A 25,588-nucleotide genomic window follows, 5' to 3' on the forward strand; every position below is an offset into this window, starting at 1 on the left:
TCTCACATTTGACATGAATACCGTCAAAGAACTCCAAAATAGTTTCTTCAACAAATTATATCCAGTTTAATGATTTTCTCTGAAATGAACACACAGGAGGAAATGGATTACTAACAGCAATGGTGAAACAAGACACACTGACTCAGCAGTAGGTTGAACAGGTAAATGTAAAATATATGTATGTTCTACTCTCTTCCTTCAAGTGTATATCATTGTTCCAACATAAACAAAAATGAAATACACTAAGAACATAACAGTTCCATTTTTAATTATGGACTGAAGATACAACAAAATAATGATCACTGTATTGTGACTAAACACTAGTTTAACCTGGCCCTATCACTGTTATTTGAATGAGCACATATGTATTTCATTTAACCTTTATTTATACTTGAAAGATCAGTTGAGGGGTGACCCTCATTTATAATCTCTCGCTCTCTTTCGATCCAGCTCTTGGGTTTGCTGGCCACTCCAGGCCTGGGTGCTCCTCTCCAAATGAAGCAGCTGGAATCCAAGAATCTTGTCTAGTCACCCAGTTGATGTATGAAAAAAAATAAAAATAATCAGTTAACAGTTCAAATGCATTTTTGTTTCCTTTATCTAAATCATTATCGCATAGCATTACAATTCCACATTCTGTATTATTATTATAACATAATGCCCTGCATTGCTTAACTGAAATATCTTTGGTACCTTAATCAAATAAAATTCTCACTGAACTTTTAAAGAGGACCTATGATACTTTTTGACTTTTATGACCTATAAACGTTGTTATAATGATTTATAGTCATGTTTAACCATACTAGCTTATCAAATAATGACGTACATGCATTTACACGTATTCCCTGCTGACGGTCTGGGGTGGCTGTGCAGAGCACTAAACACTAGGGCAGCCGGTCGAGAAATCACGTGTTCAAATCGGTTCAGAATTTCCAGATATTCTTGTTGTCACGAAAGCGGATGTTTCCATGTATGGTAATGCTGCTCAGGCAAGCTCCGGCCATGCCCCCACCTTCCTGCTCTCAAATCTCCCCGGGCGCTGCTGAAAATGTTCTGGAAGGAAGGTAACCAATCACAACGGAGTGGGGTTTGCAGGAGGGGGGTGGCGGAGAAGCACAAAGCCGAGTGTGGAGCAGACTGCTGTGCTCGCTCAGATGAGAGGAAGAGTTTCCCGAAAATCTACATGTTTTTTTGTGATGTGATTCGTGTCAGGTTGCTCTATAGCAGTTTTTAACAAGAAATTAAGACCAGAAAAGTAGTATAATAGGAGATCTTTAACACATTGACACTATTTATTCATTAAAAAAAAAACATGTAGCCCTAATCTCTATGACCATTCTACACAAGACATGCTCATCTTAAGCCCATTTTAGCCTGGAATAGCAACGTGCACTTTGAATATAGAAAATGCTAACATGTATTCACATATGGTTTGGTGTCTATAAACACACACTTTATTTAGCCACCGCTACAATTACTGCTAAGAGTTACCTGTGAAGCTAGCCAGCGCAAGCCTCATGCTAACGGTGCTTAGGGGGGCGCCTTTAGCTCAGTTGGTAAGGCGTCCCCCTCCCGGGCCGGGCCCAGCAGCAGACCCGGGTTCGATTCCCACCCGCGGTCGTTCTCTGCATGTCACTCCCCTCTCTGCCCCATTTCACCTCTGTCTCTCTGCACTATCAATAAAGCATAAAAATGCCCAAAAAATACCTTTAAAGAAATGGTTAATTATGCTGAAGTGACGCTTAATCAGCCCTAGTATGCCTTTATTAAGTGTTAATTCATGATAAATTTTTCCCACTTAACAATAAGGGTCACAAAGTCCATTAATAAATGGTTAATTACACTTAAAGCGGCAACGAGTAACATTTAAATATCTTTTAAACAGCCTCATGTTTCCTCTCATAATCATAAATGACCTTTAACAGCAAACGAGACCATCAGTGCAAAGAAAGACGTTTTTATATAGTTTTTATTACTGCATTTGATCTGGTCGTACACCCAGTCCGATTTTCGGTTCGCTCGTGCATGCTCTATGGTCACATATCCGTATTGGTCGCAGAAATATTTCATCTGAAATAGTCATTATTTACAACAACATAAACACATTACCTCATCGTGATCCATAACTAACTGCTGTCTCTCGTTCATTCGCTTTGTGTGGGGACTGGGGACACATACTCGTTCAGCTCCGTGAGAGGTGACAATGGATCAACTCATTGCAGTCAGGTGTAGTTGATGCTCTGTCACTAACCACTCTCACCGAGCCGAAAAGAGTCCGGTGCCCTCACACTTTCAACACACGGACACGCACTATATTGCTTCCTGATTATTTGAATCTTGAGGCCCTGCACGAGCTAGAAAACAGCTTCACGACAGCTGGCGTCGTAAAAATACTACCGCTTTTGTTCAAAGGTGTCGCCAACGTGCCGACTTACTCGTTGTAACTTTAAGTAATGCCTATTAAGGTTAATTGTACTTCAGTAATGCCTATTCAGCACTGGTGTGCATTTATTAAGTGTCACTTAATGGATAAATTGTTCCCACTTTACAATAAGGGTCACAAAGAGCATTAATAAATGGTTAATTATGCTTAAGTAATGTTACAAAAATTACATTTGTTAACAGTTAATTCATGCTTATTATTATATTAATCAACTTTTGGTTCATGCTTAATTAATGTATTAACTAAGGTTAATATAGGATATTTATAAACATTAAATAATGTATTAATTAATACCTTAGTTAACATGAACACCATTAGTAAATGCTTACTAGACACATTAGTTAACAGTTAACTAATGGTTAGTTAACCCTTAAGCATTAACTAACCATTAATTAATGTACCCTTATTGTAAAGTGTTACCATACACGGTATGTGTCTATTTATTTCTAACTACGGTGCATGTATGTCCACACCAGTGGCTCCTAGTTGATATTTATTAATCAGTTATTTTTTCTCACCATCTCACAGTGAAAGTTGGAGGAGCGCCCCTGTTCTTTCCCTGCTTTAATGAACACATTAAGACATTAATAACGTGTTTGTTTATCCAGTTTAATGGGGTTTTTAATGTGGTTTCTGTCTGATTTGCTCAAGGTTAAAATAGAGCAGACGCCGAAACGATCTGTGCTGCGCGCACGAGGAGCGCTGCATGGCTTGGCTGGTGTAAACGGACAGATCTGTCAAGAAATTGCCCCAGCTACCAAGCACTTCCACGTCCAGTGTGTTTGAGGCGTAATATAATAATATTTACTGTTTATTATATATAATATTTTGAGATGCTAGATTTGTAGTGCAGCCATTGACACTAACGGTTGCCCGCTTGCCCGGGGCAAGTGAAAATAATGTTCGGGCAAGTTGAGATTGCTTTTTGGTTTCCCGAACGGGCAAGTGGATATTAGAGGGGTTGTCAGTAGTCTAGGCTATTTATTCATGTGTTGTAGAGTTGCAAAACTATTTTTTTCCCGCTAACCCACACAAAATAGATCGGCTATATTTGCAATTGAGCAGCTGCGCGCGGCAGCCAGCAGCATCACGCTCTCTCTCTCTCGCACTCACACACACACAAAACAGCCTGTGTGCGCGCAGTTTCGCTGTCTACGTTCCAAAAGCCGGCTCTAATTAGGCTATACGGACCTGGTTCCACTATATTCAAAACCCAGAAATCAATAGGCCTAACGTTTGAGCTTATCGATACCGCTATGGAGTCCAGTAGGTCACATGATGTAATTTTAAATATCGAGTAGAGTCGGGTCATCTTCAACTTAAGTGTTGTACCTTCGACTGTGTTGAAGAAACTCCTTCAACCCGCTTCAACTCCGTCTCCAAAAAAAAAGGGAAAAAAACCTGTCCGCTGAGCCGCTGCAGACGGGCTCGGCACCGTCTCTTCATTCATTCAAAGCTGATTCAAAGCAGCGGTGATCAACAAACGAGAGACTGTTTAGCAAGTCCCTAAATCCATATTAAAATCGGCAGGATAATAACTAGTTAGCTTAAAAAAAAAATCGCAAACGGTTCAAATGTGATGTGTTCAGGTCGGCTCAGTAAAATGATTATTAGGCAGTGGCGGCTCGCCCATAGAGGGCGATAGGGCGCCGCCCTCCTTGAGCCATATCAGCAAAAAACGAAAATATAATAATGAATAATAATGATGTTTTTTTTTTTTTTTTTTTGTATTAATAATCATAATTTATGATTTCAATACAGTTTTTACCTGCATCTAAGTCTGAATATTATTGTACAATCAGCGTCTGTGCTCTGTACCGTCACTCTGGGGCGATGTCGGGCTGGTTGAAAATCGCCCCCAGCGCTCTCATAGACATCAATGTAAAACTTTTTTTTTTCAAACTGCAAGCCTCGCAATGCAATCTCTATGGGTTCCGGGGGTGCTCGCCCTAACGTGTTGTCGTCATACGTACAGTAAACAATAAACCAATTACAGTGACTGATACAATCACATGTCCAGTATGCAGCCCAGAGCGGTCATATTCAAGACCAACACAACTTTATATCAACTCAGGCTAGGCTGGCAAGCTACTTACTTGATCGGACTCGGACTAGGTCTTTCCCAGACAAAATGTAACCATCAAGCAAGTATCTACCAAGATGGATTGGGGGATCTTATAAACGCGGATTTTCACGGGGCTCGTTTGAACGGCTAACGAGGCTAGCAGGATGCTAATGCGCTAACGCTCTGTCCTGCTGCCGCTGCATGATGATATGGACTGTATACTGGCTTTTTATCCATCCTGATGGCAGCACAGAGACCGCATGGATAACTTTGGGTGTCACCCCTATGCATCATCTCTCAGAAAAGGTAAAACAAACATTAAACATCAATCTGCATATACGAGCCAGCGCCGTTCAACAGCTGATCGGCTATTGAACGGCGATCAGCTGTTGATCGTCGTTTAGCTGACAGCTGCTTTCACCGTCCGACATAAACCCGCCTACCAAGTGCTGTAGACAGTAGTAACCCAAACCAATGTGATGATTAGCACTGTTAATGTTGCACATGCTATGCCAGCATCCATTTTTGTCTCCTAACTTTTAAAGGAAGCCTATCTGAGGAGCACACTGGTAGATGACAAGTTATCTGTGATGGCCACAGCCGGATAATTAAATCATTTTAGAGCTAAAATAATTTTATTCAAGAAATTAACTAACTTAATTTCCAAAAATACTGTACAGTGCAATGCTTGTCTAATGTTGCCAGAGTGGTTATGCCAGATGAACAGGAAAAACAAACAGTTAAATGCAATATGACATTGTCATATGCTATCTGATTTAGGTTAATTTTGGGTCATATTTCCCATCATGGCAACAATTGCCCCCCCTGAGATTATTGTCAGGAGCCGCCACTGTTATTAGGCAAAGGTCAATAAAATGACATCATGATGAGTTCAAATGTAACATCAAGAAAAAATAATTTTTAGTTTTTCGCGAGAAGCTTGAATAATACAGTTTGGGTGAAAAACTTGTTTTCCCAGCAATATAAAATAATTAGTAGGCCTAAATATGGAATGATTGAATATGGACCTGTTTAAAGTCCTATCCTTAGCTCTGCTCAGCTTATAAGCAATTAAAGCAATAATACAATAATACCAGTTCTCTTTTATCAAAATAATACAAAAGTATCAATAAAGATTTGGATTGTGGAGTCTTTATAATGGTATCAATATGAAAAGAAATTAATGATCCCCCTCCTTACTTACAGTATAACCGGGCAATAGCTTTAACATGGTGGACTTTAATCATTTTATGGCAGACGATCACTTTTTGGCATAATGTGACCGTTTTAAATAAGTAAAATAGCTAGACTGAGTTTTCTGAGACCACCAAAACCAGGCCAGGTGCATGGCAAAAAGAGGCCCTTTCACGATGCAGCAGCAGGACCAAGCTCTTGGCTGTATGTGTGATGTCATGATATCTAGGCTTATATGAATTGTTGTTGGTTGTATGTGGTTAGGAAGAGACAAGTAAGCAGTGCTTGCATTTAAGAGATAAGGTTCGCTAAAATGTATATTTTAATAAGCATATATCACTGTTTAACATTTTTTTTTGTTTTTTTTGGGCAAGTCAACACGACATTCGGGCAAGTACAACATTACCTGTACTTGCAAGTGCTTTTGAAACCTTAGTGTCAACCCCTGTAGTGGTAAGCCGTAATCAACTGAATGAAACAAAAAAAGGCCTGAAATACTTAACTGTGTAACGGCCTCCACACACATCCTACCTCTACTGCGCGTCTACCTCGCGTCTGCGTCTGACTTTTTGTCACTGACAGTGTAATCAACCTAGAGCGGGCACACATCCAACCTCAGACGTACTGCTGATGTGCGTCGGAGGCACGTCTGCAGCGACGCTCCCCTTCACCTCAGGAGGCTCGCCTATTTTCTTCTGAGAGCCGCGCGTCTCTCTCGGGTCTCTCTGCTTTAACTGACAGAGAAATACTCTGCTGAGTCATATTGACTTCATACCGGGAGCTTTCACTGTAGTTTCACCATTTCCTGGTGTGTCCCTTTCAAAATAAAACTTCCAACAAGCGAAAATGTGGCAAAAAAGAAAAGAAAAAAAAAGCAATGGGCTGCACGGATTACTGTCCAGACTCAATATTAGACTCAATATAAATCATATGCATCATAAATGACACGAAAGAACTTCATTTTTAATGGGAATTATCTATGAAAACTCTATGTAGAAAGATAGGGCTTTGCTGCAGCAGCTGCTGAAACGTTCCATGTGTGTCCGAGAAAAGTCCGAGAGACACAGCAGTAAGGTAAGGCGACGCGATCCAGAGGTAGACGCAGGATGTGTGCAGAGGCCGTAATGAATCTAGAATATATATAGTTTCACTTTTTGAATTAAATTACTGAAATAAATTATATTATATTGCAGTTGAGATGCACCCGTATATTGCATGTCTGCTCATTGATGATTGCTGCAGCAATGGCATGCCTACTAAAAGCAGCACAAAGACAAAGGAGTTGAATAACGAGAAATTTTATCTTCACAACTGGAACAAAGGCATTATGGTAAACTCCTTTAAAACATGTTAGAGGCACACTAATTCTGGAAAAAAACTAAGAGGTTCATCTTTGGCAAACAACACACAGATGTAAATGTTGCAAAGGTGTATATGAAAAATACAATCTATAAATATGAAACATGCTCTTCTCCTCAGAGTGTAAGTGCTATGATTGACATTTATTTTAAGAAATAGTGCATATTAGTGATTTTCCCCGCCACTACTCATCTATATTAAATTCTTTAAAAAAAAACTACACAGTTCCTCGAATCCAGGATATTTGAAGTGGTTTCTCTGAATCTCCTGATAATATAATTCATAAATTATGATGGATGGAACAGACAACACCACACTTATCTGGGGGCAAAAAGTCCAATGGAATTACATCAAGGCCACAACTTGGACTTCTTAAGATAGTGGTAAAGTAAAAGTAAGAGAGTAAAACAATCCAAAAGAGAAAGGTATGAGCGTCAACAGGTTACACATTTGAATAATGTCCACGCTCCATGTGAAAGCTGAAATGTGTCCGTCAGGTGTGTGGCTCCAGGCTCAGTGGCCCAGTGTCCGGTCGTCATACGTGCTGTACCTCTTGATGTGGATTCTGCGGACGCGGCCTTGAGGCTCGGCTCCCCCCGGCCCGTCCTCCTCCTCGCTGTGGGAGCCACTGTTGGTGTAGGTGCGGCGCGTGGCCTCCAGCAGGGAGTTATCGGGCAGCGGCATGGTCTCGTAAAGCAAGGTGTTGAGTGTCTCCTCATAGATACGAGCTTCAGGAAACTCCACCTGAGGTGGGGACAGAAAGATGCCAACTCATTTTGTCATCAATAAATGTTCAACTGACTATATACAACCCCAATTCTGAAGAGATGGGACGTTGTGTAAAATGTGAATAGTAATATGGAATGTGATCATTTCCTAATCCTTTTTCATGTGTATCTAATAAATAACAGTAAAAATACATCATATGTATTTGTTTAAACTGATACACTTTATAGTTTTTTGTAAATAGTAAATATTAGGGCTGTCAAAATTAACGCGTTAACGCAGGGTGATTAATTTCTGGAATTAAAGCGTTCATTTTTTTAACGCAATTAACGCATGTGCATAATGATCCGAAACTGGTGGATGTAGCCTACCGGTAGGCCTACCGCGCTGATCTGCTTGTATCACTGGTTTCACTTCAGAGGTGTCGGCCAGAACACCACTTATGGCCAAAAACGTCAGACTATGAGCATGAGACAAGGAGAGGAGGAGTAGGTGTATGGTTTATCCGCTCTTTATTTTCCTTCTTTCACAGACACAGCAGCATAGATCACAGGAAAAGAAACACAGGCTTAAACTCTGCTCGTGAGGAGACGTTACAACAGCTGTTGCGACCCCGAATCGCGGCCGTTAATAACATGCATAAACTATAACAGCGATCGGGACTGCATGTAGGCTAGGCCTACTCACACACGGGTGATTCACATAAACTCAAATAAACACGTTTCACATGTGGAATGATCGATTACTGCGGCAACATGCATGCTCACACACCTGACCGAGAGAGAAGAGAAAGTAAACTTACTAAACAGACTCTCCGGCCGACTGACGCCACGGCCCTAACTGACAGTTATCCACACTGAACAAAAACATCTTAACACACTGTAAGAAATATCAAACACTAATTTATGAACTTTGGGGCCTTTTACACGCACGCACGCACGCATGCACGCACGCACGCACACACACAGCAATCAGGTTGTATTCAGGAATGCAAAACCATGTATTCACCAAATAAATGCCATTCTATAGCCTATGCTATATTTGCTCAAAGACATATGAATAGAGACAGCCAAATTGAAGTATGGTGTGGTAGCATATGTTTTAGTTGATTATAATTTATTTGCAGTATTTACACCATCATTTGGATTTTCAATTAATAAAAAACTACATTTAAATGTATATTCACCTTCTGTCCTTTATCTTTCAATTCATACAACAATATACAGAGAAAATGGTAATTTGTTGGGCCTATCTCGAATGGTAGAATTGATCGTGATTAATCCACAGAATCCCGTGATTAATCTGATTAAAAATTTTAATCGTTTGACAGCCCTAGTAAATATACAAATATACAATTTGAAAATTGCAACACGTTTCAAAAAAGGTGGGAAGGGCTGTTTTACATCACCCTTTCTTTTAACATGACTGAGTAAGCGTTTGGGAACTGAGGACATTAGTTGACATTCTGAAAACAAAATTACTTCCCATTCTCGCTTGAAATACAACTTTAAATGCTCAACATTTCGGGGTCTCCATTGAGATATGTTGTGGTGCTTTTTAAAGGGAGACAGGTATGGACAGCACTCTGTTCCTATGAAGCCAAGCTCTATTAAGAGGTGCAGAATGTGGCTCGGTATTATCTTGCTTAAATAAGAAGGGACGTCCCTGAAATAAACATTTGGCTTGTTCGGTGAGGCCAAAGTCTGTGCCGACTTTTGACGCGCGTCTTGCTGAGCGCACAGCATCATGGTTAGACATCTTGTGCGACTTGGACCTTCGGCTGGCTGAAGCTGGGCTGCATGAGACTTTGAAGTCCCGCAGGATCAAGACACAGACATAAGGTGTATCCCATTCCAGAGGCCGCAGCCTACGAAGGCTGCATTTGAAGACCGATTGCGTCATAGCGGCGCGCAAAGGCTTGTTCCATTTGGAAGGCTCCTTCATATGCGGCCGAGAAATGCAGCCTTTGTTTCACGGTTTTGAAGGGTCCAACAGATGTATCCTTCGCGGCCCAACATATCCCAAGATTCATTGCGTTTTTTTCAGATATGGCATAAAATAAAATAAAAAATAACAAAACAGCAATGTGTTGCTCCATCTTCTTAAATTGTATCTTCCTTTCTTTTTTTCTTGTACTTTTTTTTCTTTTCGTCTGGTAGGCAACTTCTTTTTCTTTTTTCCTCCGTTGAAAAGGCTGTTTCCGTTGGCAGCAATCAGGGTTGCTAGGCAGAACAGGAGCGGCGAGTCGTCACGCAAGGTAACTGCTTGTTACGCAAACCGGAAATGCTCGTAAACCGAGACCTGCGGAGACCGTCTCAATTAACAACGCTCGTTCGGCCTTCGAATCGGCCTTCACAGGCTATGGCCTTCATAGACCGCGTCCTTAGAAGGATGCGGCCTCTGGAATGGGATACAGCTAGGGGATTAGCAGCACCAGCCCGGAACTGGCTCATGGTTCTTTTTGGTGTGAAAGGCCTACCTGACACGCTCTAGACCAACAACGTCGGTGCCAAGGTGAATGGACAACAGCCAATAAGAACAGAGATAAAAAAATACAGTGATATGATCATGCAATTAAAACAGATATTTCATAAAACCATTAAAAACAAGCAGATTTATAACATTAAACCTGTTAAACTAACGTGGCTGCTCTCTTACAAATAAGTATTAAAATAATAAGTCAACAGCGGTATTACAAGGTGGAAATACAGACTAGAAAATATATTTAAACTTGCTCAGCCCTACGCAGACTGACAGCGGGGTTGCCAGATTTTCGGTTTTCGTGCATTACAAGGGAGAACGTGCTCTTGGGTGGATTGGGCTACTGTGGGCAAAAAATAATAACTCACGGCCAACAAAAATATGTTATGCATACCGTCTATCACAAGCATGCTCACGAATATGGAGTATATTAAATAATTTGCAAAAAATAGATCTCGTTTTAGATCGCTAAATTGGACATTTAAATTGGAGGATACTAACTACCTGGCAACCATACGCACGGTACCGCAACAACGCTAGCTTGGATGCGATTTCAACATTTCATGCTGGCTATTTAACTGGTGTTATAAGGACTAAGATTGACTGAACATGTGCTGAAAATGTATAGATTTCTAGCCATAACCAGTTGGGCACCAGGTGGACAGATACAGAGCTCCACAAACGAGGAAAATGAAGTGTTTTGGCTAAACTGCATATTGTATGTTCACTTTGATCAGGCAGGGTTCCCAATGTCTATGAATTATTCCAGAAAAATAATTGGCTGCTAAACAGCTCACACAGGACACAGTTGAATTAGCCTCTTAATTTTCCTCTCATAGTGCACCAGATTGATGCATTTACCTTTGAAAGGTAAAAAAAAAAAAAATATTCCAGGGGGGGGGGGGGGGGGGGGGGGTAATATATGATTGATAATATGTAATTCATAATTTATTTTACAAATATTTGAATAAAAAGTAGGATAATCATTTATTCTTCAATAGCTTCCATGTTATGTGACCCAGTGTCTTCAAATTATTCCAGATAATAGTACACATTCACACAGTTCTTAATTTTCCTCCAAAAGTGCACCAGATTGATGCATTCTGGGTTAAAAAGTACCAAATTTTCTTCCGGGGGAGCATGCCCCCGGACCCCCCTAAGGACTGTTCCCTGTCTCACAAAATTCTGTGGGAAACACTGGTTCATGTTAATTAGCAGGCATGCAAATGTATGACTGGATGTATAGCTTTTGATACTCTGCGGTAAAAATGGCTCTCCTGTTGACATTGTCCTGTAAGTGCGGCTCTCCTGAAAAAAATAGTGAATATCACTGGTCTAAAGAAAGCAAAGTCTCATCATCATCATTCCTTGCATTCTAACCGATGCAACATTCCTGGATGCTATTCATACCCATTGATCTAGCCCTCCTGCAATATCACTAAAACACTATGTTTTATTTTATAAAAAAAACTCGCAAATGTAGCCTACTTTACACAGACTTTTAGTTAATAAATGGTGTGCACCTCCCTTGGTGCTGACATGAACCTATTATAAGAGGCTGCCCGTAATAAATGTGATGCCGTGGTTGTGTGACGTTGGATCAAAAACTCTCGTGAAGTCGGAGTAATCCGCCCCCCCCCCCCGGCGCTCGTTCGCCTTCCTCTCATAAGGACCAGGCTCTGTACAGCGGCCGCTTATGCTGTCAAGCGCCCGCCTCCCCCATTCTTTCGCCCGTGTAGCCACTAGCCTTCATCTCATCAGGAACAGGGCCTACAAATCCCTCGGCGACTCTAAGCGTTAAAAAGTCACCAAAATGCCTAAAAACTATCAACGTCTTTCATGTTAAGTAAAGGGAAAACCTCAGACACAAGAAGTTAATGGAGCCGTGCACTGAGCATCAGTGTTGGGAACGTTACTTTAAAAAAGTAATTAGTTATAGTTACTCACTACTTGTTCCAAAAAGTAACTGAGTTAGTAACTGAATTACTTTATAATAGAAGTAACTAGTTACCAGGGAAAGTAACTATTTGCGTTAGCCTACAGTAAAAAAAAAGTTGCTAGGCTATGTCAACAATTTTGGATTTTTCTGAGCAGTTTTCACAAGTCAGTTGAAATGAGTAGAACAGACAGGTAGGCCTACTTGTAGGCTACATAACCTTCAATATGTAGGCTATTGCACATCAACAGACAGCAAGAGGTTTATCCTGTACTTCAAGTATGTTGTTCTCAACAAAAGTAGTAGAGGAAACTGCTGAATGTACCGTGCTGTTCTGCTATAGGCCTATCACTGGATTCACTTCAGGGGTGTCGGCTAAAACACCACTTGAGGCCAAAAACGTCAGACTATGACGCATGAGACGATGAGAGGAGGACTAAGGATTTATCCTATGTTTATTTCCTTATTTTACATGCATTTTACAAAAGAACAATAGCAATATTCGGCTTGTGATGACACGCTAAACAGCTGTTGCAACCGGCGAATCGCGACCGTTTAATAACGTGCATAAATTATAATTTATAGAGATCGGGAAACTCCATGCACTTACTCACAAGGGCGATGCAAACAAACTCAGGGAGAGCACGTTTCAACCGTGGATTGATAGGTGGTTACTGCGGCAATGTGCAAGCTCACACAACAGAGAGAGAAAGAAAAAGAAACTTCACTAAACAGGCGCTCCGGCTGACTGACGTGACGGCGCTAACTGACAGTTATTATGTCATCCACACTGAATAAAACACAACTTAAAACACACCGGTCTCCTCACTAGCAGTTTGTGTAGTATGGAGCCAGGGGTGCGTTCGGATTACACAGTTTATTCAATCAATTCAGTAACGCACCGCATTTAACGTTCAGTAACGATAACGGCGTTGTAACGACGGAAAAAGCAATTAGTTAGATTACCCCGTTACTGAAAAAATAACAGCGTTACCTAACGCCGTTATTTTAAACGGCGTTATTCCCAACACTGCTGAGCATGGACCTATAAAGAAAGAACTGAGCCCTCTCGGAGACCGGGCCGAAAACCGAAACATTTGTTTCACTACGACTCTGTTCAGCTCAGCCCATGGCTGCCCACCCCTCCTCCTCCCTCGAAAACCAACTGAAAGCCGTTAAAAGGCGTTGGGCTAATAAAACGCTTGAGGTGGCGTTTTGAAATGAAAAAACTTCAGTTTTAATAGTATATGGTCTAAAGATAAGTATGAGCCTATGATTGATATTCAGAAAAATTTTGCGGAGACACAATCTTGTTCGCCGCTTGTATTGTGTGGACGGGAAATCTGCCTACGGGCCGCATGAAAATAAGCTCCACCCCACAGCCCCATTCATAGCATGCAGTACCAATGGATTGGCCACATGTCCATGCTGGCTGCTCTGAGAAGGCACAGTCCTGGGGGCCTGGTAAACACACACAGCGCACACTGCAGACTATGTCACAGGTGTGCGCCCAGAAGACTCTGGTTGGGAGGGGGGAGTGAGTGAGTTGCCAATGCATGCGAGTCTGTGAGGCAGAGAGCCACAGGAAAGAGCGAGAGAAGCGAACACCAGCGAGTTTGCCGGTGGCGGCGGCGGCTAAAAAACACACATTACGTGCCAATTTGTATTCGATGGTCGCGATAGGGTCATTTTATACATCCCGTGGAGAACATCTCGCGATACATCGCATATATTCGATATATCGCCCAGCCCTAACTGCAACTGTCTTTGCACTTTGGAGGAATGCATTTATTTTCATGGGGGGAAAAAACTTTTTTTTTTCATTACATTTTTTAAACCATAATTTTTATTATTTTGAAAACAGTATGCCTATAGGCTACTAGCCTACAAGCTTCATTTTATATATGTTCAATGAATCTTAATATGTGCATGTTTTAAATTGAGATATATGGGTTTCAAAACCTGTAACGTTTAAAGTAACTTGTAATCTAACTTAGTTACTTTTAACATCAAGTAATCAGTAAGGTAACTAAATTACTATTTTAAGGAGTAACTAGTAATCAGTAATCTGATTACTTTTTCAAAGTAACTGTGGCAACACCGGCCCTGGCCAGCTGAATGCTGGCTCCCTCCCACAATTTACGTGAATTAACATCTATAAAAGTGTGAGAACATGGGGCGCCCTTAGCTCAGTTGGTAGGGCTTCCCCCCCGGGCCGGGCCCAGCAGCAGACCCGGGTGCGATTCCCGCCCGCGGTCGTTCTCTGCATGTCACTCCCCTCTCTGCCCCATTTCACCTCTGTCTCTTAACACTGTCAATAAAGCATAAAAATGCCAAAAAAAAAAGTGTGAGTACATCAAAATATGTCCCTAACAGTTTTCCCCCTATTGGATTGAAACATAGTAGCAGGGCATTTAGAGCAGTGCAAGGATGTTTGGAGTTTTTTCCAAAAGCGCCCTGCCTGGACGCTCCAAATGATGATGAATAATAGAATATCAATATCATCAATGGTTTTGCGTTGATCATTTATGTTGGAAACGGTTGGACAGGATATGAGTAGGGAAGGGAACAAAACCCGGTTCTATGAAGGACCCGGTTCCGCTTTATTCAAAACCCGAAAATCAATAACGTTTGAGCTTATCGATACCCTTATCGAGTCCAGTAGGTCCTATGACGTAATGTTAAATGTCAAGCAGAGTAGTGTAATTTAAAAGTCTGATCACTTCAGTGTCATATCTTATCACTGGTCCGCACCATAGACTGCATATTAAAGTGTTGTAGGCCTACCTTCAATTGTCTTTGGGTTAAAAAATAAAACTCCTTCAACTCAGTATCCGTCTACCAGTAGTCAAAAAAAAATAAATGCGCACAGCTGCTGCTGCTGCAGACGGGCTCGGAGAGTCGGCATCACGCGCATCAACAATCATTCAAAGCAGCGGTAGAAATCACACAACCGGACGGTGTTGAAAAGTCCAGTCAGTTAAAAATAGTTATCCAGTTTTCAAATCCATGTTAAAATCGGCAGGATATAGCATGGGATATAGAGCTAGTTAGCTTAAAAAAAGTTGCTAACGGTGTCAAATGTGTTGTGTTCAGGGGCCTATTTCAGGTAGCTGGTTTTGAGGCAACCCAGAGTTTGTTCGCTCTGAGTTAGTGGAAACTCTCGGTTTTCCGTTTCAAGAAGCAGAGTCAGTTACTGCGGCAACATACGCCGTGGGTCTAACCTGCTGGATAGGTGGTTAGACCTACCCTGAGTTTGTTTTCACTTTACGCTGCAGCTCCGACTGAAGAAAGAGTCACTGTCACAACGCAACCCTGTACAGTTTAAAGCAAAATCACTCGATAGAAATCTCCATCGGGATGTTTTTATAATTTCCTGATGATTTTACGTTTGATCGATCATTTATCTGATCAGTAGCCTTGTTCTCAGCTCTCGTGCCGTTCATATGTGGCCACCTTACACATCGTGAACATGCTTTACATTCAGATTAATAAACCTATTGTATTGTATGTATCTCGTTATTTATTTTTATCATTATCAGTAGTTTTTTAACATCTGTGCCACTGAACATAGGCTATTTATGTCAGGTTGAAATGTAATTCTGCGGCTGCACGCGATCGTTACTGTTCAATTGTGTCATCCCAAAGTCGCAGACAAGCCTCGTTAAATAGCCCAATATGAATATAGAAATAATATAATAATTTAAACTGTGATCACTAGAGGACAAGGGATCTAGTAATAAAACAATCAGGCTCTACAATGGAAACTGTCACCTTATGTGTCAAACGGTAATATCTTTCACTCCCCATTTAAAAGAAGCGAAAGTCTGTTTACTGCACAGTAGGCCTAGGCCTATTATAGCTTGCTTTCTTTTTTGAGAAGTGGAGAAGTGGGAGGATCAAGCATTTGTTTCTTCTGTTTCCATGGTGAATCATGTTATCAGCGATCCATTGACGATGGCTTTTATGCACACGCTCCACCCAGAGTGAACACGCTCAGAGTTGATTAACCCAACGCTGATCCACTGTTCTGAAACCGAAAACCCAGAGTTGCTCGTCAACCCTGGGCTCTGAGTTGACCAACTCAGAGCGCAGGATTAAACCCAGAGTATGTAAAACCAGCTACCTGAAATAGGCCCCAGGTCGGCTCGGTAATATAAATATTAGGCGAAGGTAAATAAAAGGTCATCATGGTGTGTTCAAATTTAAATTTTGTATTTGGAGAGAAACTTTAATAATACAGTTTTGGTGAAAACTTGTTTATTCAGCAATATAAAATAGATAGTAACTATGGAATTATGACTTGTTCAACGTCATCTTGAGCTCTGATCATCTTATAGGCAATTAAAGCAATAATACAAGTTCTTTGTAGCTCTCTCTTCTGATTGGTTATCAGTAGTGGGATCCCCGAAAAGTTTATTTGCCGATTACATCCAGAGCGGGTGACTGGGTGATCGGCTTTATGAAACGTGCACACTATACAAGTGATCGCTGCATGAATAAAGACTGATTTAACACTTATATTAACATAAATATATCACTAACTTCACCTTTAACCTTGTTAAACCTTAAACCTTCCACTGTTTTGACAAATGATTATTGATGTTTTGCCAAGCCTCTTGTGTTCAGAGAGGCCGAATCCATTCAGATGAGTAGTGAGACCTGTCCTCACCTTGGTCTGCTTCTTCTCCGTGGCGTAGAAGATGGAGGTGCAGCAGACCTCGGCCAGCTTGCGGCCTTGACCGTAGAAGGACCAGCAGCAGATCTCGTCTCCGATCACGTCTTTGATGAAGAGCACGCGGCCGTTGAAGCTGAGGGACAGCCGGTCGAACAGCTCAATGTTCTTCAGAAGGTTGTCGTCAGAGTTACTATCCAGACACAAACAAAGGCATGTGCCCAATGATTTAGTCAATTGTGGCAGGTTATTTTATTAGCTTGTATAATCAGTGATCCCCATGCCGAGTACTTATTGTATTTGGAAGCAGTGGGAGCTCTGGGGGAAGGCTTTCTTACCTGGTGTAGGAGTATTTGTTATTGCTTCTGTTGTACACCAACTTCACCACAGGCTAACAGAGGGGACAGAAATGCATTAAATATCTGAATACAACTGATTTAATATCAAAATGTGCCAACTATGAATTGACTTCAAGTAGGCCTCATCCACCTGGCAGGAATACAATGACAAGACAAGCAAATTCATGAAATCAAATTAATGTTCTTATGAATATTAAGTGCAATATCATGAAAGAATAAGCCAACGTTTTCTTAATTTTTGAATGGCTTCTAAATTAGATTAAAGGATATGTCTAATGCTATATTATCTTTTAATAATCAACAACAAATCCAATCACAAGAGCATCTTCATGACATTTCACACATTTTTCCACGGTTATCAGACCTGCAAACTCATAGGAGGTGAAAAAGGTGACAAACACCCGTCCCTTCTAGGGGGGTCGGGTGATTTTTTTAAAACTTTTTAAAGTGAAATGCATGAATCTGGTGCACTTTGAGAGGGAAATTAAGAGGCTAAATCTGAGGAATTTTGTGTGAACAAATAATTTGGAGACACTGGGTCGGATGAATTAGAAGCTTCTTGGATTTTCTATTAAAATGTTCATTTGAAATAAAATATTATGCAGGGTCCTCTGGGTTGGGCTTGGTGCTCTTTTTCTTTTATGGGACATATTTCTCTGTAATATAATGAATACATTTAAATGCAGTGAGAGGAATGAAGCAGAAGAACTCTGTTGTCCAGCTATCTTTACTGTCTTTGAAATGCATTTAGTCATTTTAAGTGGAAAACACATTGTATTTATTATTTCAACTATTAAGTTATTTTTCAAACAGCATGCTAGTGTAGGCCAAGAAGATTTATTTTCTGAATTTTCAATGCTGCTTTATTTTTATGTTTTAAATTGGGAAATACGTGTTCCAAAACGACCAATAACTTCTGTATTTAAAAATAAATCAAGCAAGTAGGCTCAAATTAACCATTAATGAATTATAGGCTATCGCATCACAGTAGGCCTATTGTCCACAATAATCGCCCATCCAAAAAGGAACTTTAAAAAGTTGAATTTGCACTTTGATGTGCATACACATGTTAAGTGTATGGTCAATTATTTGTATTAAGTGTGTCTGTATAGTATTGCACCAAAACAGTAGAGGTTTTCTTTAATTGTGCTTTGTACTGTCTGCATGTTTGCACATCATTTGTACCTGCACATAGCAACAAAATTGCAAAACGGTGTCTGTTGTATTTTTGTATTAAAATGAACAGTTGTTTATTTCTTTACATACCGATGCATTGGCATCTTTGAGCAAAATACCCCCCAAATTTTCTCCGCGGCGCGTTGCGCCTCCCATGACCAGGGGCAGTGACCACCTTGACTAAGATATTTTCTGGGGGAAAGACTGAAATGTATTGGCAATTTACATATGAAAAAGGCATTAGACGTGATCTGCCCCCCTGGTTGGCAATTGAAAAAAGCTTGGCCCCAAAAACCTCTTACTGGCCTCCTTTTCTCTTCTCCCAGACCGCCTGCCTCCTTTAGAGGAGACCACTTTACCTTGTCCAACGGTCAGAGAATTTGGAACCAAATTAGGAAGGCCTGTGAACTATCGAGCACGACCATACATGCCCCAATCTGGCATAACCATGCCTTCCCCCCATCGTTCACAGATTCAGCATTCAGATATTGGAGTCGGAAGGGAATAGTAACAGTTGAGGACCTTTATATAAATGGTCACTTTGCTTCATTTGATCAGCTAGTATCAAAGTTTTCACTGTAGAAAGCTCAATTCTTCAGGTATCTACAGTTAAGGAATTATGTCAAACAGAATATACCATCCTCTGAATCTCTACCCGCAGATGATTCATTGTCCAAAGTTTTACTGGGCTCACCAGAAGCTAAAAACCTGATATCATCTTTTGTGGGAATATTTTTAGACCGGCAGGACAAATCTAATAAAAAAAAGCAAGCCTGGGAAAAAGACTTAAACATTGGAATAGCTGACGATGTCTGGGAGGGAGCGCTAAAAAGCATAAAATCCTGCTCTATAAACTCAAGGCTTCAGTTAATTCAATTTAAGGTCACACTTAGATTGCACTATTCTAAGGTTAAACTGCACAACATTTTCCCAGATCTTTCGCCTTTATGTAACAGGTGTAAGATTGCCGAGGGTACACTTGCTCACCACTTTTGGGAATGTCCAAATCTTTACAACTTTTGGTGTCTTGTATTTCAATTGTACTCTAATGTTTTAAATGTGTCTTTAACTCCTGATCCGGAAACCGCCCTGTTCGGACATTCCACAGCCCTGGAAAAATTGGACCACAATACACGCATAATCATGGTTTATGGCATGGTAATTGCCAAAAGATGTATCCTGAGGCTGTGGAAGTCCGACTCCCCCAGTTTGATACCTGGCTGAGGGAAATGGTGGGCATTCTACATGTGGAAAGGCTACGACATGAGCTGTCAGGTCACCCCCATAAATTCCCTGCTATTTGGGTCGCAGTGCTGCGGCACTTAGGGATCCAAAAGGTGTGAGGTTTGCCCCAGTTTTGTTTTAGCTTTGTTTTGTTTCTTGTGTATTTACAGCTTATTTTCTTAAATCATTTTGTCTTAGTTATTTATTTCACTTTTTTTCTGTATTCCTTGTCTGTTTATGTGAGGGAGGGGGAGGGGAGAGGGGGTTGGGTGTTGTGTATGTATTGTATGTGTTTACTTATTCTGTTTTTTTTGTCTATAGCTATGTATAAAACTATAAAACCACTAAAATAAAAGTTAAAAAAAACAAAAAAAAACACCAAAAGAAGTTTGCGTTAACGCGATACTAACGCGATAACTTTGACAGCCCCTAAAATAAATGCATTACAGCCATGGTCTGTGTTTACCTTGGTAGAAGACTGGATGAGCTTCTCCTCTTCCTTACTGGAGGTGACCACAGGAATCACACACAGGGGCTGCTCTTTGTTGTCCTGTCCATCACAAAACAAAAATACACTGAACGTTAGATGCCTTTAATGCTGGTTGGGTCTTTAGATATGGGTAAGAGTCCAGGGTTCGACATAACCAATGGCCCGCTGGCCCGGGGCCAGTAAAATCATATGCAGGGCAAGTTGATTGGCCAGTCACTGTCCCGCCCGGGCCAGTAACGGCCAATCACAGTTCAGTATCTTTTTGTAGACTACATCATGGTTCATTGAAATGCGCGTTGAGAGTCGTAATGAAAGCAGTGTTTATTTAAGACTCAATATAATAAACCTAATATAAAATATATTTTTTAATGAAAGGCCAGTGGACAAACGATGCGTGGGCGTTTTGACAGGCGGAGCAACAAGCGGGCGCACTCTCGCTCCGTTGGCAGAGCTGCCTACCGTCTGCCTGCGAGTCGTCAAATCAATCGACTTACTTTGCCCCCTTTCTTTCTTCCCACAGCAGAGGTTGAGGTGCAGAAAATGAAGTGAAAACTGCGCTTTTCCTTTAGCTGCCGCCGTAATGTTACAGTATTTGCATCAAAGCCGTAATGGTAATACAAATGAGAGGCTTTTTTTAACCGCTGTGAATGCGTCTCCGGTGATTGTGTCGGTTGTAGACAGAAACTAACGGAGGGACTCGGATCACTGGACAGTTCCTTTAGTCGCGCAGTCTGTCTGCCGACATGGCACTGTGTTTTCAGGCTCGAGACATACAATCAGATCGCGGAAGTCTTTCCCATTGACATCGCTAACGGGGGGAATATCCCAGGTTATTATTTTAGCCACAAACCACAGTTCTTCTGCGTGGCGGCTCACTCGCTCACTGGCGAGATCTCACGGTGAAACGCTATGCTCGGACGAAAGCATTGTGTGTTTCTAAGGTGATTTAACGTTTAATTTAATTTGATTTTATAGTCTTAGACGAGCATTTAACTTATGCTGTATATTTTGCACTGCATTGTTTTGTATCAATAGTTTGAAAAATGGTCCCACACCGGACTATTATGTGAAGCTGACACTTCATGCTGAAGTGACGACACTACTGCAGCGCGCTCACGACCAGACGTGAACTCGCATACACGGTGAAAAAACCCATTAAAAAAACGGCATAACTCCCTGCTTTTCGGATTTCTATTCTATTTTTAAAGTCAACTTGAGTGCAAGTGGAAAACCGGTCATTCGGTCGACACATTCACATCCCTAATGCATATAGAAAAAGTAATAAAAGACTGATCAGACCTTCATCTCTCTTATTTTCCCCTATGTTTGATCATGACTTCTGCAGGTGAACTATTCATTAAACTGCCCAAATTCAAGAATAAAAACAATCATCAAACTACTGGACTTTAAAATACTGGCCGACTCCTTCCACATACTTTCAGTCGTAGGCTTCAAATTCAATATGTTTGCCTGGTTTTATATTATGTGTATGAGCAATCTCAACATTTCATATAATTAACTAAAAGAAAAATAACCAAATCTAAAGGGAATATCTATACTGTTACAGTATAGATATTCCCTTTAGATTTGGTTATTTTTCTTTATTTTTCTAATACAGGTATTATAATTATTGACACTAAATTATGAAGAAAAAAAAAGTGTGTGCAGGGCCAGTGAAAATATACAAGGGGCCAGTAAAACTCGGATCCACTGGCCCGGCGGGCCAGTAGGAAAAAAAAGTTGTGTTGAACCCTGGAGTCCCATTCAAATGAGGCTCTATGCAGAGGCTAATCATTATTCTTCTTTACAGCAAGTAGCGGTGCAACGGATCACCATTGATCTGTACGGACCAATCACAGTTCGGCACCGCGGATTGGGTGAAAATGCAGAAGAAGAAAAAAGAAGCCCGCTGTGTGTACGTGATGGGCGCATGTGTAATAGGCTATGGAACAGTTAGTAGTGAGCGGAGAGAAGAATGTGGTGGACTACCCAGGGCTCCAGACTAACCTTTTTTACTGGGAGCACTGGCGCTCCTAACTCAGAATTGTTAGGGGCGCAAGCAGAACATTTAGGGGCAGACCTTAATTAGACCTGCAACGCATTTATTCAAATGTTTCCCAATTTAAAATATATTAGACCTACTGATATTGTATTGCCAGCATATTTTGGAGCACACTGAAAACAGATGATACAATTCATCGTGTTTTTGATTTTGCAACACCATGTGAAATCCTTCAGACATTCCTTTAGGAAAAGGGATTTTGACCCATTTTCACCACAACCCCTTCTACATCTGAGCTGTCTGATTTTTCCTCCTATCTCTGCTGACTCCTCTATAAGGAAAATAGTTAGGCCTACTGGCCCAAAATTAACTAGTAGTAGCTAGATGACATAATCAACTAATTTGCATAATATACAATTCTGAAAGAGGCAAAATTAATAGAAAATGCTGACCAGGTGGTATACACATGACCTAGGCCTCTTTACATATTTACAAACTAACTTTACAAACTATTTAGTTGCTATAACTACAAGGTAAGGTTAGTTTTTTTTATATATATAGATATGCAGTCGTCTATTGAATGTGGACGTGTAAAACTATTTACGTGTTTACAAACCTCACCTGGCAGCTCTTGCTCAGAGAGACACAGTGTTGTCTAGCTGCTGCAGGTAGCGGGGGGCTGCTACCAGACACACAAACCGTGTGAGTGAGGGCTGTCAGCGGTTAGGAGTAGTAGACAGCAGCCGTCGCTACTCGGCTCTGGTGAGCGCCGTATTAAAAAAAAGTTGCAATATGTGTCTCTGGTCTTAAACTAGCCTTAGCGCTATGGCGGAACAGTCAAATGCATAGAAACAGCACTTTTAGTAGTGTGGGGTTTTGAGACCAGAGGTTTGTTAAATGGGTGCAGTATATGTTGTTACCCTGTTCAGTGAACTATGGTAAGAAAAGGCTGGATTTCTGTGCTTGCCTAGAGGCAGAAATATACAAATTTATCCACAGCAAATCAAACCTGGCCACCTGTGAGGATATGTTAAGAAGCACACACACAGTCAAGCCGAAGCATCGAGAGCCATCAACTGTAGAGGGATTTGTTGTTGTGAAGTTGACGTTTCAACAAAGTTGTGTCACCAACTTCTTAGCCATAGAGCAAAATACTGAGGAATACAGAAGGTCTGTGGAGATGATGAATCAACGAAGTGTCTGGCCCAAGGACACAACAACCATAACACAAGTGGCAGGGCGGGGATCGAATCGCCAAAAACCCTTGGATCACTGGCCGACCCGCTCTACCACCTGAGACACAGTCACCCCAAAATACCTTACTGTTCTTACAACATCCTCTTCTCTGTGTGCGTGCATGTGTGTGTGTGTATGAGTGTGTGTGTGTATGTGCGTGTGTGTGCGTGTGTGTGTGTGTGTGTGTGTGTGTGTGTTTGTCTGACCTGCAGTGTGTTGTGACAGAGCTCCACCAGGCCTTCCACCAGGTAATACTTTGCCTCAGCCATCAGCTCCTGGACAGCCTGACGACCTTTGGGCAAGGCGACTGTGCTGTCACGCAGGTAGCCCAGCACACTGCCAAAGTGTTTCCCACTGCGGTCCATCAGGATCCAACCTGCACACAAACAACACAGCATGTGTCAGCAACACCTACAGTACATCTGAGCCATCCGTCAAAAACAAAAGTAGTCAACTTAAGTAAAACCTTTTATTTTCTTTAGCTACACCTTTTGTGATCATGCTGAGCAACTAACACTAGTAGCAGATAAGATATGCATGCCTAGTTTCCACTGCGCAGCACTGCACCCTCTCTTGATAGGCTTCAGGGTTTATGCTGGACGGCGATAGTCAACATATACAGATAATCAGAAATGACATGTTGCTGTGCTGAATTCAACCTGTAATGCCGGGCACACATATGTGTTGTGAGAAGATATAAGCACAAAAGAATTTCAGTTAGTGTCCGCTTGTGTCTGCAGTCTCAGGGAGGACTTACCATCTTTATCAGTGAACACTTCCTTCTTTCCACTGAACATGGCCTTCAGCATGCAGTCCTGTCTGGTCAGCACTTGTAGTGTGGCGTAAAACAGGGTCCCGCCCACGTTGAGTCGGACATACTTGTTGCCCAGGCCCACCGCGCTGCGATGACTGCAGGTCTTGGTCTTGGGACAGGCCAGAGGGAGGGCTGCGGAGGGGCAGGCGGGCTGGGTGTGATGTTGGGGCAGACAGCTGGCCCCTGACATGTCCTTCTGGAGGTAGATAACCACCCTGCAGACGGAGGTCCGGATCTCCCCCGCCGTGGTGACAGCTACTGATGGGGCCGCCACAACCTCTCACTGCTCCAGATCATTCCTGGCAAAACAAAACATGGAAGAATTCTCTATGGAGCTTTGCAGTAATTTGGGAAACGCGGCCAATGTTGATTATAACAACACCTGTTTAACTGGCAAAGCAGGATCCCCAGTGAATGAAGTCATGTATCACAGCATAGAGTGAAAGCCACCTTACCTCACTGTTATCTTTCCCTCAGTTCCCTTTCCCATTTAATGGAATGTAGCTGGGCAGGAAACTAGAGGGGCAGGAAGGGGGCACATGAGTTGACATTCACAATGAGGAACAGAAAGGACAATTTATTACCACATATACAACGATAGGCAGCTATTTTTTTCTTGAAATAACTCAAATTCGCAGTTGATATTCAATTTTTTATCAGATTTTGGTCGTTGACATTGTTAAAGTGGCGCTTGCTCAGTTTTATAACAAACTCAATAAAGTTTTCACTTCAAATAACTTGTTTGAAATAGTAATCCATCTCCTTATAAGAGACCTTTCGTGGCTCGGTAGGCCTATGACCGAATTGAAGTAGGAATGAACAATTCGTCTTCCCAAAACTTCACTGCTCGAAGCTTTATTGCAACAAAACATTGTAAACAATATTTAATCCACTTGGCGTCACTCTCAGCTACCGCTAACGTTACTTCCTGCGTGGGTGTGTTTTGCTAATGTTAGCTTATGTCAAATAGAGTGGCCAAACTTTCGTTACGTATGAGGGAATGCAGATAAACTACCCTATGCTGAGAGTTGACAATGTTTTGAATGATGGGATGTTGGTAGAATTAAACACACACCGTTAGAAAGAACGTAAACTAGCATAGCCTACAGAAACAATTTAACCTCTCCAGACGTGTATTTTCTACTTACAAATGACCCACTAAATAGCTTAATTTTTCAATGGAGATTGTAACGTTGTCGTCCACAGCTAAATACAGCAGCAAATATCACTTAACGGGGCATCCGTTTAGAACTTTGAAGTTTACTTACCGACCTCTCTGTGTATTCGGATATCCGCAAACCGTATGGCTAGTTAACCTCGTCTGTATCGCCGTGATACAGTAATTCTAAAGAGATTGGAATTGTTAAAAAAAAAAAAAAAGTATGTTAGCTTAAGTTAAACTAGCTCC

The 25,588-nt window shown here is 41.4% G+C and overlaps 1 protein-coding gene across 2 annotated transcripts; it reads right to left on the reverse strand.

The window, feature by feature from the left end:
- Nucleotides 1-25,588, reverse strand: tnfaip1 (tumor necrosis factor, alpha-induced protein 1 (endothelial)). Of its 2 annotated transcripts, XM_080025029.1 has the most exons (9): nt 25,449-25,588; nt 24,636-24,696; nt 24,124-24,479; nt 23,573-23,742; nt 20,105-20,188; nt 17,218-17,270; nt 16,877-17,072; nt 7,612-7,805; nt 1-524 (listed from the first exon to the last, which is right to left on the reverse strand). In XM_080025029.1, exons 3-9 carry the CDS (start codon nt 24,368-24,370, stop codon nt 422-424), a joined length of 1,047 nt encoding a protein of 348 aa, XP_079881155.1. In that variant the 5' UTR covers nt 24,371-24,479; nt 24,636-24,696; nt 25,449-25,588; the 3' UTR covers nt 1-421. The 2 variants fall into 2 exon arrangements, with proteins under 2 accessions (XP_079881155.1, XP_079881156.1); XM_080025030.1 differs by lacking the exon at nt 1-524 and having other exon boundaries at nt 6,985-7,805.

This window comes from Ammodytes marinus (assembly GCF_949987685.1).
Source record: "Ammodytes marinus genome assembly, chromosome: 3".
NCBI classification, from domain to species: domain Eukaryota; kingdom Metazoa; phylum Chordata; class Actinopteri; order Uranoscopiformes; family Ammodytidae; genus Ammodytes; species Ammodytes marinus.